Source organism: Pezoporus occidentalis, unplaced genomic scaffold, assembly GCF_034315485.1.
Source record: "Pezoporus occidentalis ecotype Australia unplaced genomic scaffold, CSIRO_AGI_Poc_V1 ctg4, whole genome shotgun sequence".
In the NCBI taxonomy this organism is placed as follows: domain Eukaryota; kingdom Metazoa; phylum Chordata; class Aves; order Psittaciformes; family Psittacidae; genus Pezoporus; species Pezoporus occidentalis.
Window position 1 is genome coordinate 9,927,404 of NW_026915724.1, and position 14,719 is coordinate 9,942,122.

Consider the following 14,719-nt stretch of genomic DNA (forward strand, 5'->3'; position numbering starts at 1 on the left):
GGTAAAGTTTGTAGTGAAAGATGAGCTCAAGCATGTGATTTTTCTGGAAATGGTACCTTAGCAGCCAGTTCTGCATCGTGTACAGGAATAGCTGTGGGTCTAGTACAGTTTGAATGTCATGAAACACTGTGAGGTGTGCCAGCTGGGTGATTTAACAGGTGTTAGTGTGTTGACAAGCATTTTTTCTGGATTAGGCGCTGCTGGACTGGACTGGGGCTTTAGTCTTGCAAAAAATGGAGTGACGTGGTTATCATCAGTTTATCGAGGGGAGGGCATTACCTCCTCCTAAGTAATCATAGCTAGTTCAGTACCCTGCCAACTGTCTCAAACCAAGCTGGAAGCTTTTCTGTGAAAAGGGCTTCTTCCTGGATCGTTGTTTATTTCAAAATTTATGGAAATAAGTAGTGGGTAGCAAAGAGGAGTCCAGTACAAATACTTTCTGATGCTGTCAACTCTTGAAAAAACATTAAATTCATAGCTAGTATGAGAGATCTGCATTGGTAATGTGTCAAATAAGACATATATGTTAGGAAACAAGCAGTTTTAACAAATATTATGTGACTTAACCTCTTAATGCCTTGAACATGAGGTGATTGGGTAGGATAGCTGAAGTAACGTCAATAAAACTGCTCCCCTTCTCTCTTTCAGAGTGATTGAACAACTTGGTGGTAAGCAGTTGGTAATGAACCACATGCATCATGAAGACCAGCAAGTTCGTTATAATGCACTACTAGCTGTGCAGAAGCTGATGGTTCACAACTGGTATGTGATTAATTAATATATCTGATTAGTTAATATACTACTAACACTGAGAAATATTTGGTGTGGGGAGAGGATTCAAGACAAGAGATTTCTTTAAGGGGGAATAACAGTTTTATGTGGTAAGACTGCAATTTTAAATGATAGAGCAATATGATGCTGTTATGTAAGATCTTAGTTAGTTTTTCTGTGTATTTTGGTTGCAGTTTAAGTAGCTTCACCTTGCATGATTGAGTGTCACAAGAGTATTTTACTGTATTTCAACTTATCTGAACTGCTTAATGTTCAGCATGAACTGTAATTTAGGCTTGCAGTTGTTCGAGTACTCAATTGACAGTTGCTTTTCCAAATGCATGCCTGACCATTCTTTTGTATTGTTCTTTGCTCTAGTGCTTTTCCCCCACCTATGCTGTTATTTTCCTGTTGCTGTTTTAAGGGGCGTAGGTACAATTTTTCTTGAACTCCTGGGGTAGCAGAAGTTTATGATCTGGTTGATTATGTGAAGTGGAAAATCATTTGTTGGTATCTCTTCCATCAGTTGCTGAGAATAGTATTTGAAGTGAGGTTTTTCTTTCATTGTTTCTTGACTAGTTCTCTAATAAAGCTCCAAAACCCCAAGTTCTGGTTTGCTCTGCCACAGAACTTGCTGGTGGGTGATGCTGCCTTTCCACAGAGCACAGGACCTTTCTAGTGAAGAGTTGAAGGACCAAAGATCTGAAAAACTTCAGTGTTTGTGAAATAACTTAGTTTAACTTGCCAAACTAATTAATTATGCTAAGCATAAAGCACGGAGAGTTACAAATATTAATTAGGATTTCTTAATCTGGTTATTAATTATGATTTCACCAAAGGTGACATTTCCAATTTGGCATTACCTTAGAAAGATAAAACGCAACAGTACATCTGAGTATATTTAAACATAGATGTTGAGCTAAAAACAACTAATTTGATTTTGAATTTAAATGACCTTTTATTTCTGAAGAGCTTGGTGATTGGAAGTACCTACAATTTCTGTCAGCCTTCTCACTTCTGACACAATATGATCTTTTTAAAAGGCTGAGTAGTGGTGATGCTAACAGTGTGAAAGTGGTAGGGAACAAGGTTTATCAAGCACATTCTGACTATTGAAGATGGTCTAGCAAGGCTGACAAAAACTCGTCTCCACTCTCCCTGCAGTGTATCTTCTATAAAAGAAAGATAGTTTTCTCCCTTTTTCATCTGAAGAATGTTTTTTTTTACTCTCATGCATGTTAGCTTTCTAATATAACATCATTCTAATATAACAATATATTGCTTCCTCCCTCTCTCATACTGTGGGAACTTTCCATAGCAGAGAAACACACATTTAAATAACCTACTGTATCAAATTCAGAATGAATATTCTCCACCTGTAACAACAACTTTGGTTAAAAATACTGAATGTATTGAGTATTTTTTAACCAAATACGAGTGTGTGAAGATGGAGATACAATGTGTGGCTGAGTGCAACCTAATTTGGGGTCTTTAGTGAATGTTACACTCCAATCTGCTTCTCAGTTTGTTGATATGCTTATTTCTCACTATGCTATTCTCATATTTGAATCACTGAGTATTATAAACCAACAATAGCTAAATAGAGATTACAGTGTTGAAGGCTTAGTTACTGAATTTACCTTCTGCAGGGGGGACAGGTCTTGTATGTCCTGATGTCTTGAAAATCTGGTAATAAAAATACGAAGCTCTGGTCTTTCTCCAGCATAAATCTCACTGGTAGTAAGTTTTCCTGGATGCCTAACCTGGCTTTTTCTCATTTTCAAGTTAAGCATACTGATTTTAAGAATATCACATCAGGTCTTCTAGATTTGTCTTGGTTTTTGAATGGTGTGAACATTTCTGTGTGTGCTTTTCAGTTAGTGAACCTTTAGACTTGAGGCAGAGATTACAATTGCATCTGGTTTCAGACCTTCAGACATGTCAACAAAAAGGATCTGTTTAAGTGCCATTTTCAGATTAATATTGTCATCTCTCTAGGGAGTATGTTCTTACTTAATTCTTACTGCATCAGGCCTCTGGGACGCATTGTCCTTGGTTGATATTTGACAAAGCATGTTCCCCTTGGAATGCACGTGAGGTAGCTTGAACTGAGGAAATGACACATTGTTTGTATGTGGGAAGCTAGATCTGTCTTTGTATAGATCTGGCTTTTGATGTGTGTCAGGATCTCTTCTGTTTTATAGCTTGTGTGGGAGAAGAGAGAGCAGAGCCCTCTGACTGCTGCACAGTGCAGTTCAAGTGTCTACTTATTTAGCTTTGCTTTATCGTAAGATGGGTTACTCAGCAGCTTAAAGGTTTTGCTTATCTTGCTCTTCAGAACTGGGGAAACAATAAGCCTTTTTCTCCTTGCTTCCACATGTGTTGGAATTCAGGTACTTCATTCAGAGCAATTGTTTCTTAACTTGAGTTTAATTGGCATGGTACAACTCCGCATTACTATTTGTGACATTAACCTGACTGCCTCTGTCCTGCATTTCCTAGCCCTGTAGGCTAACCAAGGGAAGGATTAGAAAATGCTTGCTTTGCCAGGCTCAAGCTTTGGAGCCTAGAGCAGCAGAACAAGGAAAACCTTTGGTACCTGAACCAAGTGTCATGGGACAGCTAAAGTGGCATTCTGTTTAAAAATTAGCTGTATCATTAAACTGCTAATAACTCAACTTGACAATTAACTCCTAAGTAATTTGAATAGTTAGGTACAAGCTGCTCAAGTTGCTTTTCCTTAGGGGTTTTTAAGACAGGGCTAAATGGGGTGAAATCAGACTGTCAGGCATTCTATTAAATGGTGAAGCTGGGTTGGCAAAAGCAATAACTGCTGTCAGCCTTTCAGATGAGGTAAGTTCAGGTGAAATATTCTAGTTACATTTGCACGTTAAATGATCATGCACTTGATGAAGCAGGGAGCAAAGCTATATTTGTAGCCTTGCTTAATGTCTTTAAATGGTAATTAATCCTGTGTTTTAATCTCACTTGCACTGTGTTAGTCGTGGCACTCCATGCTGATGGTAGAAACCTGTTATTGGCAGATGGAGGAGTTTGGCATGGCAGTGATGGTGCAATTTTTTTGTGTACGTCCTATTCAAGTCGTGCTTTCGCTATCTATGAGAAACATCATCTCCTTATTCCTTGCCTTTGCTGATGTTTGGTGGCAATACCTAACTTGACCATTTTAGTATTAGGAAGTAGCTTTGGGAAACTTGTGCTGGTTGGAACAATGTTTTTAATGATGTGTACTTTAAAAGAATCAAATAATTAAATTCTAAGTTGACAACACTTACATATATCACTTTAAAGAAACCCAATATGTGAATCTATACAGATGAAGCACATGTCTTTCATGTGCTTCATACACAACATTTTTCTGAACTTAAGGGATGGGATGCTGTGACTCAAAGCACCTACAGTTAGAAGCCCAAGTCCCTTCTGTGAGCTGTGGAACACAGCACTTTGTTTTCAGGGCAGTGCAAAGCAATTTCAGTGCCTGAAGTAGATCAGTGGGAATAATCTCTTGTCTTTAAGATTTGTGAACCTGTAGTCTCCTGGCTTCATTCTAAAGTCATTAATTCTATCCTTCTATTACTTCACTAAAGTAAGAGCCAGATGAATTCTAGATGTTCTGCATTTAATGAACTAATTTATGTAAGCTAATGAAATAATTTATGTTTGACCTTACCAGTCATCAAGCAAGTCTAATGCACTATGCTCTTGTCTCCTAGCCAGGTTAGGCTCAGGAAAAGTTTGCTCATGACTCATGTAGTAAGTGCACCATATTACTTTAGTCTTGCTCTGCCAGTAGCAGTGCTGTTTGGAGCTGGGTACCAAGGATCAGAAATAAAAAGAGAATCATTGGAGTATCCAGCCTAGCTGACATGCAGAGATGGATCATGTATGCTCTTCTTGTGAATGTAAAGTAAAATGCAGTGGCTTAACCTCTGTAGCTAAAATGAGCTATTTGCATTCACCACACAAAAAAGGTGTGGACAGGCTGGAAAGGGTCCAGAGAAGAGCCGCAAAGATGATCAAAGGACTGGGAAGCCATGTGAGGAAAAGCTGAGAACTGGGCTTGTTCAGCCTTGAGAAAAGAAGGCTTGGGAGACCTTATCACCATATTCCGGTTCTTAAAGGGTGGTACAATGGAGACTCTTTTACAAGGAGTCACATGGTAAAGAAGAGGCAATGGGCACAAGTTACCATGGGGAGATTCTGACTGGACACAAGAGGAAAATTTCTCAGAATAAGAACAATCAGCCATTGGAACAATCTCCCCAGGGTAGTGGTGGATTCCCCAACACTGGACACTTTAAAAGATTCGGCTGGAGAGGGTGCTGGTTCATCTAGTCTAGGTTATGCTTTTCCTGGAAGGGTTGGACCAGATGATCCTTGAGGCCCCTTCCATCCTGGTATTCAGTGAAATAATCTTCAGTATTCATCCAAATGCTACCGAAACCAGGGTGGATCTGGTTACAGACTTGTTTGATTTTCCTCTGGCTGAGTCAGGGTAATGGTGGAACTCACACCATCTTTCAGCAGTTTCTCCCATTGACTAAAATACTGGCCTGTGTTGCCCTACCTTTCTGCTTATGCCATTACCTCTGTGCTCAGGTATGACGCCTCATCTCCTCAGGATCCTTTCACCTCAGCAGGCTCTAACCTATAAACATCCTCTAAGCAGGCAGCTATTTGGAATAAAGTCTTCACTGCTAGTCAGTGAATTGATACCTACATGGAGAGTATGGGTATGTTTGCAATGTTGAACAATGGGAGTCAGGATGCATCATTGGTGCATGATCAAGTATGGTATTGGAAGTAAAATTAATAAATAGCATACAGAATGAAGCAACAAATTAATATAAGCTTTGAATATGCAACAGATTCATATATGATTTTCAGAGTGCACGTCTTGGACAAAATTACTTGCTTTCTATCTTTTAAAGTGTCTAGTTATGTAGAGAGACTTTAAAAAAACCTGAATCTGCCTAGGATTTGCAGTATGCTATATTTAGAAGCTGTTTTTCTCTGGAGTTAGCATTGAATAGTCAGCATTTCTTACTATTCTTTGGCATAAAGTTTGTTCTCCAAAGCCCATGTGTCTCCTAAAATAGCTTCTCTACTATGCTTGCTTTTAGTAGAGAGAGGTGCAAGGTGTAATGATAATTAACTGGCAGCTGTGAAGCTTGATCCTTCCCCCCCCTTCTTTTTATCCCTGTCCCAAAATTCAGATGTGTATTGCTTAATAGAGTAGGCTTAAATCTAGGGAGCAATACATACAAGATAATGGAATCCACTGTATTTATTTACCCCATTTCTTTAGCTTTCATCATCAATACAATTCCTTTTTAGTAGATAACAGGAGTAACTAACAAGTTTGATAAGATAGTGTGTCCCTGATAAAAAATAACATTTTTAACAGGACAGTTCCTAGCTAGAATGAGACAAATTAGGCAAAAATCCAGTTAGTGATAGGCACACTTGATACATAGTATGAGTGTTTCATCTTTTTATTTTAACATAAATATGTACTCTTGTAAAGCTTCCCTCCATACAGGTAGGGACTGTGGTTTGTAGTGTGTGTGTGCTCTCTGGGAATTGTACACTGTGACCATGTTCTGTTACGGGATCTACATCTATGTAAAACACACTTTAATATTTCTGGAGCTTCTGTTAACATGGAACAAATATTTTGCAAATATTAAACATCCTGTTCAGTTAGAATTTTCTTTTCTTTTTTTTTCCAAATAAATTATTTTCATAGGCTGTGCTGAAATCATGTCACCAAAGAAGTAACTTTTTTTGGATAGTTTCACATCTGATTGCTATTACTTTAAAGATTTGATTTCCTGATAGGAAAATTGAGTTAAACGCTTCAGTACATTTGTTTGTTCTTTTTGTTTGCTTGTGCTGGGTTATCTTCAGCACTTCTTACAGTTGGTGTTGGTATAATAGACAAGTATTTTATAAGTTTTAAACTTTTTTGTTTTTTTCTTGAAATACTTCACATTGCATTAATCCACTGAGTCAAGGGAGAAAATTGTATTCAGCAAAGAAGTGACAGAAGAGAACTGCAGATTCCCTGTGTGATAGCACTCCAGTTGCCCCCTCTCAGTCCAACTCTGAAAGTAGTAAACTAAAGAACATAGCTGTACTAGTTCTATTTACTACTGTGAAGAGCAGTGCATTTAATGTTTAAAATATACATATGGTATATTTAGTGTATATATATAAAATAATGTACAAAACTATGCAGTGGCATAATTTCCGATCCAGCAGTATGATATTTTAATATTATATTTCAAGAACTAAATATTAACATAGCTCCAGGTTTGATAGCACCTGGTTTCTTTATTTTCTTTACTGACTAGTGTGGCTGTGGCTCTGTGACAAGGCAGATAAATCTGTGGTGGCCCCTCTCCAGCTGACTTTCTTCTGGCCACCACTATTGTTAATGTGACACTGCAGTAACCAGGTTCAAGGGAGCTTATTACCAGAAAGCAATTCACCTGAACAAAAAGTACTGTCTCACCAGAACAGTTGGGTGAGTGCTTCATGAGAAAGGCAGGCATTGATTCAAGGGTGGCTGTGTCAGCTTTGTCCCCCCCTGGATTAGACAGTTGCAACCTTGCCCTCATGTTGCTACTTCATTTACTACTTCATGTTGTTACTTTGTCTCCTGCTCAGAAGGTTCCAGGGGTTGTCACATCTGTACAACAAAACAGTTGTTTTTGCAGCAGTGTAACACAAGATGAATGCTTTCAAGGGGCGCTTTAAACTGCTTAGAACTGGGAATGCATCAGTTGTGTAGCTTGAATACCTATTTGTGAAGCCATGACAAATTGCCAAAACTGGTGTTTCTCAACAAATCCAGGTTATTGGATTGCTAGTGGAAATGCAGTATAAAGATGGCAAGACTGTTCTGTCTAAACATTCCATCTGCTGCCTGTCTTGTGAAATTAAGTATTTGTCATATCTTTGATTTGTGTGTAACAGTGTATGTTGGCAATGTTTTTTGAGTGGCTTGAGTCATGTGACAGACTTCTTATTGTAACTTTATTACACTTCTGTACCCTTTCATGAGGCGTAGACTTTCTTCAGAACTGGCTTTTCAATTTAATTTTCAAAACCAGGGGACTCTAGGTTTATGTTTAGGTAGAGAAAAATGAAGTCAGTAGTTTTATCTTGTTCTTTGTCAAAGGAAAGCATTCTGCCTCTTAGGAACCTTAGACTACTAAAACAAGCTAGAAATTACAGGTGTTCCGAACTGCCAAATATTTTTTGATAACTTGGTTCTTTAATAGGTTGGAAGCAAGAATTTAAAATAAATGTTGTTAGAAAAGAGAGAATGTGGCAGTTTCATCCTTCCTTTCTTCTATGTTTCATCCACTTTTCTTCCCTTGCCTCCTAAAAAGAAGAATTTTCAGTTCTTTATAGGACAGGGAAATCTAACTAGACTAGAATTCAGAGTATAACACTGAAAGTAGTACTAATAAAACATCAAGGCTTGTTCCCTTTAGCACATGGCCTCTAGAAATCTCTTGTATGCACCATAAAACTTCCCCATCTGTCAGAGACTGATTGTCCTTTAGTATGAAATTTTCAGGTAGGGTCTTGTGTCAGTTTACAGTTATCTCTTTATTTCGTACTCACTGAATTTGGTGACTTACATGTTGGATCAGTTCCTTGTGCCTTTTCCTAAATGACCTATAAATATTTGTTTCAATTACCATGACACTTAAGTGTATCTTAGCTTGAGGGTGTCAGTGTTTCTCGTATACCAACAAAGCCAATTAAATGGAATGAAGCAACAAATTGGAATAAAGATTCGAGATACAGCAACTTCATGTATTCACCTCTAAGTGTCCTTTTCTTCTTGGAGAAAGCACTCTGGAAACTGCAGAAAAAGTGTGTTTAAAGATAGGCCTGAAAAAGGGTAAATTGCTGGTGTGGAAATCTCGCTTGATTATTTTACTATAAATGAAAAGATAATTTGCAAATAGAAATTACTTGTGCCTCACCGTCAGACTTATGAATAACCAGGAAAGTGAGAAAATGTGGTGTTTCAAGTTCTGTTGTTCTGAGAGCTAGTTGGGAAATGGAGGCTTGTGTAGTTACTCTCAAAAGTGGTGTCCTAGACTAGCTTGTTTTGACACTTTCCAGCAATGCAGAGGTAATATTTTGTGCTCTTGTAAATTTATACTGAATCAGTTGTTTCACGTTTGAATGTATAACTGTAAATATAAGCTTGTCTGTACCAGCTTCATCTGCTTTGTCATAAAGATGGTTTTCTGTTCCACTGTGAGGAAGACAGTCAAAGTAGAACTTTTTGTTCCAAAAACAACCTGGACCTTTGCTCAATGAACTTTCCATCTTGATTATTAATGCTGGAGGATGAATTGCCACCTCGTTCTGTGTTGCATTTCAGTACTGATTTCAAGTTAGTGTTACTGGGAACTGCTGCAAGGTACCTTAAAAACATCTACGGAGTTCACATCTACAGTTCCAGCAAGGGTCAGTATACCAAAATGATGTGCTTAATTCAAGTCTATTTGTGTCAGGGAGAACAGACTTTTCCAGATGCTTATTGACTTGAGGGAGCACTATTAAGCATGTGGTAACTTTCCTTCCCTTTCTTGGAAAGCAGTTAAGGAATAAAGCATTATATGTAAGCATGCACAGTATTACTAGTACATAGAATTTCATTTCTCTTCATCACCTTAGAAGATTTGAAATTAAAATGAGCCTTATGTAATGGCTGGAGAGCTGGTGTTTTTGTATTGAGAAAGTGTTTTGAAATATTATATACAATAATACAATGCCTACTCGAGGTAGAAGGCAGCTTTCTAGTGGAGGGAGTTGGTGACTGAATTTATTGTTGGCCAGGACTGTATTTTGCTCTTTTTCCACAAATTTGTATTTGAATTTTGTACATCTTGTAGAATGCACACTGACATTCTGCAGATCTCCTTGGCCTGGTTAGAAGTGAAAAATGGTATTAGTGGTAAGATTGTGTGCTGAAAGACAGTAGGTATGTAGGCCCCAAAGCTCAGCTATGTCAAAGTTAGCAGGATGTGTTTTGTCTTAGTCTATAATATGAGCTGATCAGGCACGCATGAATCTCTGCCAGACTCGTATGTTGTGTACTTTTGTTTCCGAGTGAACCATCTTAGAAACGTGGTGTGCTTGCAAAAGACCAACCACAATGCTTTTTATGGTAAAGTGGTCTTTGTCTGAAGTTATGAAGGAAGGACTAAGAAAGTAAGTGTAAGAATAGGGTAAAGTGGTCCAATTTGTGGATTTATAGCTTGCAATTTAAAAAATATCTCATTAGTTTCCATTGTAGCATGCATCTCTAAGCTGTCAGATGCTGTTTTCAATATTTTGCAAAGTCACTTGTTATCTTGGTGACAAGATTTACTGTTCTTTCATTGTACATGCTCTTACAGTGTGATGTGTTGAATGCGTGCATTTTTAATGGTAATTCAGATTTTGTTGGGTAAGCATGAATTCTAAAATCCTATTTTTCTTTTAACTAACTAAAAGTGCAGGATAAATAAAATCTTAGATGCTTGACTTGTAATACATGGTGATGGACACCTATGTCCCACTTATGTGTGAAGATTGAAGCTTAGAGTGCTACTTAACCTCCTGATGCAATGAAATACCAGTATGTAAAAAAAAATATACTTACATCTTCTTGCCCTTTTAGTATGTGTTTTAACATATGGAGAACAGGGGCCTACTGAAGCTAATCTCAGTATCTTGAATTTTAGTGGAAGATCAGAGGGAGAAGAGACCAAAGGCCTGGCAGAATAATCTGCCAGTCTGCTCTCCTAAGGCTGCACATGAAGCTTTCATTCTGAAACGTTGTCTAAATCCCTCCTATCAGTCTCTTACCAATCTCTCTCATCATCTGGCATAGACCAGGCAAAAACTTGCCCTAGGTAAACCAATGATACTAGATTTGAAATAATAAGCAAGTAGAAAATTAACTGGTACTTGCAGCAGCAGATGGGACAAGGTTTGTGCATTTCAGTAGCCCTTTGTGGTGGCTAAGGATGGTTTTCACCTGGGTTTGTAGCATGATCATGTAGAGCAGTAACTGCAAATATTTGCTCTGTATGGGGAGATAAAAGCTTTTCCTTGTCCCTGGACTTAAACCTCACACCTGCAAATGAATGACTGAAATGGCTTTGTAGGGAAGATACTGTGATATCTACTGCATGTCCTTAGAAATTGAATGTATCCATTAAGGCACTCAGTACCCACAGAATATGTGACTGCTCTGCTTTCTCAGAGATTTTGCTGAATACACTGCATTATGATTGGATTTTAGTAAGTCTGGAGCGTGCATCTGAACCAGTGTAAGCTATGCAATAGTTATACTGTTCTGGATTGTTAGTTTGATTGATTTTCCTACTTCTAAGTACTTGTGTGAGAAATTCACAGTCAAAATGGTTCATGTGTGCTTTATAAATAAATAACTTTGCAGCCTTTTGATGCTGTTTGCAGAGCCAAGTATACAGCAAGTTAAGCGTCAGTTGCTTTCAAGGCTGGATGTCGGAGAAGTACTAGAATCAGTACATGCCTGAAACAAAGGGAGAAAGAACACTTGGGGGAGCAGGAGGAAGTTTGGAAACCCTTCTGTAGTTGCTGGCTGTTTCTGGGTGGCTGTCAAATTTGTTTATTTTGGTGGTACAGCTCTTGAGTCCTGCAAAACCACAGGAGAGCAGCTCATTTCCTTCTTTGCCACCCTACTTTGAGGGTGGTAACATACCTAATATGATCAAGAATCATATCTGTTGAGTGCAGCCCAGTTATTAAAATACTGTGATCCTGCTGCAACACCTGATAAAGCTGTGAAGGAAGGTGCTAAATCATAACGTATGTGCAGCATCCAAATTGTGGTATTTTCTTTGCTAGGGGAGTTTGAAGTTAACATTATAGGAATTTTGTTTTTCTAGACACTTAACTTTAAAACTGAGAAAAATGATGTTGGGTGGTACAGTTGTGATCCTAAACTTTATTGTGTGGTAGGATTTGTAATGCCTAGGATATAGCCATTCAATAGGACACTAAAATGAAAACTAGTTTTTGAAATGTACAGTAAGAACGAATATTTTTAACTCTAAATAAAGCACAAGTGCATACTCTTGAATTATCTTTTGAGTTCTTTTTAAGGCTTCATTCTAAACATAATTTCTGTGAACTGCTTCTTATGTTTAATCTGTGTAGGTTGAAATACCTGTTTAGTGAGGAAAAACTGCGTGCTAAGTGTACAATCAGCAGTGGAAAAAGTGTGTATGCGTCACAGGTCCTGAAACCTACCTTTCTGCTGGTACAATGGTACAATTATTGAAGTGTATTTTCTGTAACAAGCAATAACCCAGGCACTACTAAATACCACTTTCAGCTTGTGATTCTGTGAGATGTTGAGGTGCTTTCATGGGAGACAGTGAAAGATGGGAACATTCACAAGGATTGTGCAGTATTACAGAGAATGTAGGTATTGTTGTTCAAGGCAAATGCTAAGAATATGGAGGGCATTTGTTCCAGTGTTAAGATGACAGGTGTAAAATAAGTGACAAGCACTTCAAAATACAGGTGAGGAAATTGTTGGTATGCAGTGAGCCTGGCTCAAATATCTGTTCTTTTCTCCAACTCAGACATACAGTTCTTTAGTCAGTGTCTATTTTGGTTGGCTATGGGTTAAGTTGCCATTATGTCCATCAGTATTACTTGTGCTCATGCAGCTGGATTATGGGAAGAGAGCCTTTGCCACAGCTTCTAACATGTATATTTAGCGAGCAAAATCTGTGGGCTTCATGGATGATCTGTCACAGTTGCCAGAACTTCTAAAGATTACGACTGGACTGCTTCTTTTTCCAGTTTTGTTGATGTTTGGTTTGTACCTTATTTTCAGGACAGTAGATGATGGATACCTAAAGCTTAGGTACTCTCATAGTAGTTCCACTTGACTATCAACAGTAAACATTATTTAAGGGTTAATTCTAAGCTTAAAGCTTTTTCCTCTTTCTTTATTCCATACTCCCCGGTCTTCAGAATGTTTCTCAATCTAATTTTTTGTTGTATTTCAGGGAATACCTTGGAAAGCAGTTGCAGTCAGAGCAACCTCAAACGGCCACTGCACGGAGCTAAACACTTTCGTCAGTTCATGCTTATAACTACAGTATGTTTGTCTTTAAATTAATATCAAAGGCACAATGAAATCACGTGTTCTTTGCCTGCTGCTAGCACACAAACTTTCCAGCTTTCCTCTGGTGATTTTGGCTTGGTAAAAATCTGTTTGTTCAACTGGTTCTGATGATTATGCCTATTAGCTTCTTGTTATATTCTGACTGTATATGAGGAAATGTGGCTAATATATTGTGTTGTTTTATGTATTTATTCTCATAATAAAGAATGTTATTAAAGGATATTCATTCCATGTTATAATTGGTCTAGCAAAACTGTTCCTTCAGTGGGTTATCAGTGTTATCACTTCTCAGGAAAAGCAGGTAGTCCCTATATGTCTCCAGACAAATTAATAAAACTTTAATTTAGTGTTCTGTAGGAAATGTAATAGCCCGGAAAGTGCTGATTATCAGTACTAAAAATACACCAAGTCTCAAAACAGTGTTATAATTGTATATGAAAGCAAGCATATGGGTTTTTTTTGGGATGGGGTTAGAGACTACATTAAGAAAATCTGGATATGAGAAAAGGAAAAGAAAAAGAAAACACTCCTTTAGTGAAAACTGTTAAAATTATTAGTCAAGCTGTATAACATCACAGTTAAGGCTGATCAGAGATCAGGGCTTCTTTCTGTGTTGTTTTGGTTTTTGTTGTTTGGGTTTTTTTTTTAATAACATGTTCAGGAACTGATGAACTTGGAATTTCATAGAGTGTTTTTGTTATTGAAAAGACTTGTAAATATTAGGGTTCTGGGGTCATTCTAAAATCCATTGTATTTCCTTTATATAAGCCAAATAATTTGGTTGTTGATATTTTCTGTGTTTTGTAGTCCTCATAGTAAAAAAGATGTAAGCATCAATAAATCAAATATGATACTGGACTGCCATGTGAAAACAGTCTTGTTGCATATATAGGAGCTTGGCCTCAGGTACTTGCAACACTGAACAGTTAATGTTCTTGTGATTAATTTTTAGAATGAAAATAAAAAAGATGAGAAAACAACTCTACTTCCTCAGTAGTTTTGTGTGGTGCAAGTCTCTGAGGAAGCTTGGGGTACTTTGTCATCAAAAAAGAAAAAACAAATTGGAAGAACTTTTCTTACCCAGTCTGGATTTTCATCATATATAACTGTAATTTGATCACTGCTGCAAGGGCGAGAGAGAAGACATTTGGGGTGACAACTTGATTTCTTGGCCTGCTTAATCAAAATTGGATTGTGTAGATTAATGACTAGTATTTACCTCTATGTATAGGAGATATGGGCTTTGATATTGAAGTTAGTATCATGAGGATAGATGCTGAAGCTTGTAAAGAATTAAGCTGACTTTAGTTGGAGTGGAGGTTATCTGAATGTATCTTATCTTGGCACTGCATGTTCCCATAGTGATGACGGATAATAGTGGTGTGGGAAGCTACTGGGAGTTCAAGGGTGCGCTTACAATGCCATTTTTATCTTGGGTCAGTTGAACGCTCCTGAAATAAATCTGCAATTTTTTTCCGTGCTTTTTACACTTCAATTTCCATTGCATGGTGGGATCATTGTATGAATGGCGTTTGTCGATAAAGCTAAACTGCCAGGTGTATATCCTGTGTGTCTTGGCTACTTGGCAGGTGTTCAGTCCACTGGACCAGGTAAGATTTTCTTTGAAGCACGGCCCTTTGAAATTCACGCAGAGTGAAATCTGTATTCTTAGCACCAAACATCTTGGTCTACAAGTCAGATTCTCGTGTCACACTTGCTGAT

General features: G+C 37.8%; 1 protein-coding gene across 2 annotated transcripts in view; it reads left to right on the forward strand.

Moving 5' to 3' along the window:
- The window catches only part of ATP6V1H (ATPase H+ transporting V1 subunit H), a 286,032-nt gene extending 272,796 nt beyond the window's left edge, over window positions 1-13,236 (forward strand). For both annotated transcript variants that reach the window (XM_062633392.1, XM_062633393.1), the window contains 2 exons: window positions 649-762; window positions 12,879-13,236. In XM_062633392.1, the coding sequence (XP_062489376.1) occupies window positions 649-762; window positions 12,879-12,939 (175 nt within the window). In that variant the 3' untranslated portion in view covers window positions 12,940-13,236. The remainder of the gene's footprint in view (window positions 1-648; window positions 763-12,878) is intronic.
- The last annotated feature ends 1,483 nt before the right edge of the window (window positions 13,237-14,719 follow it).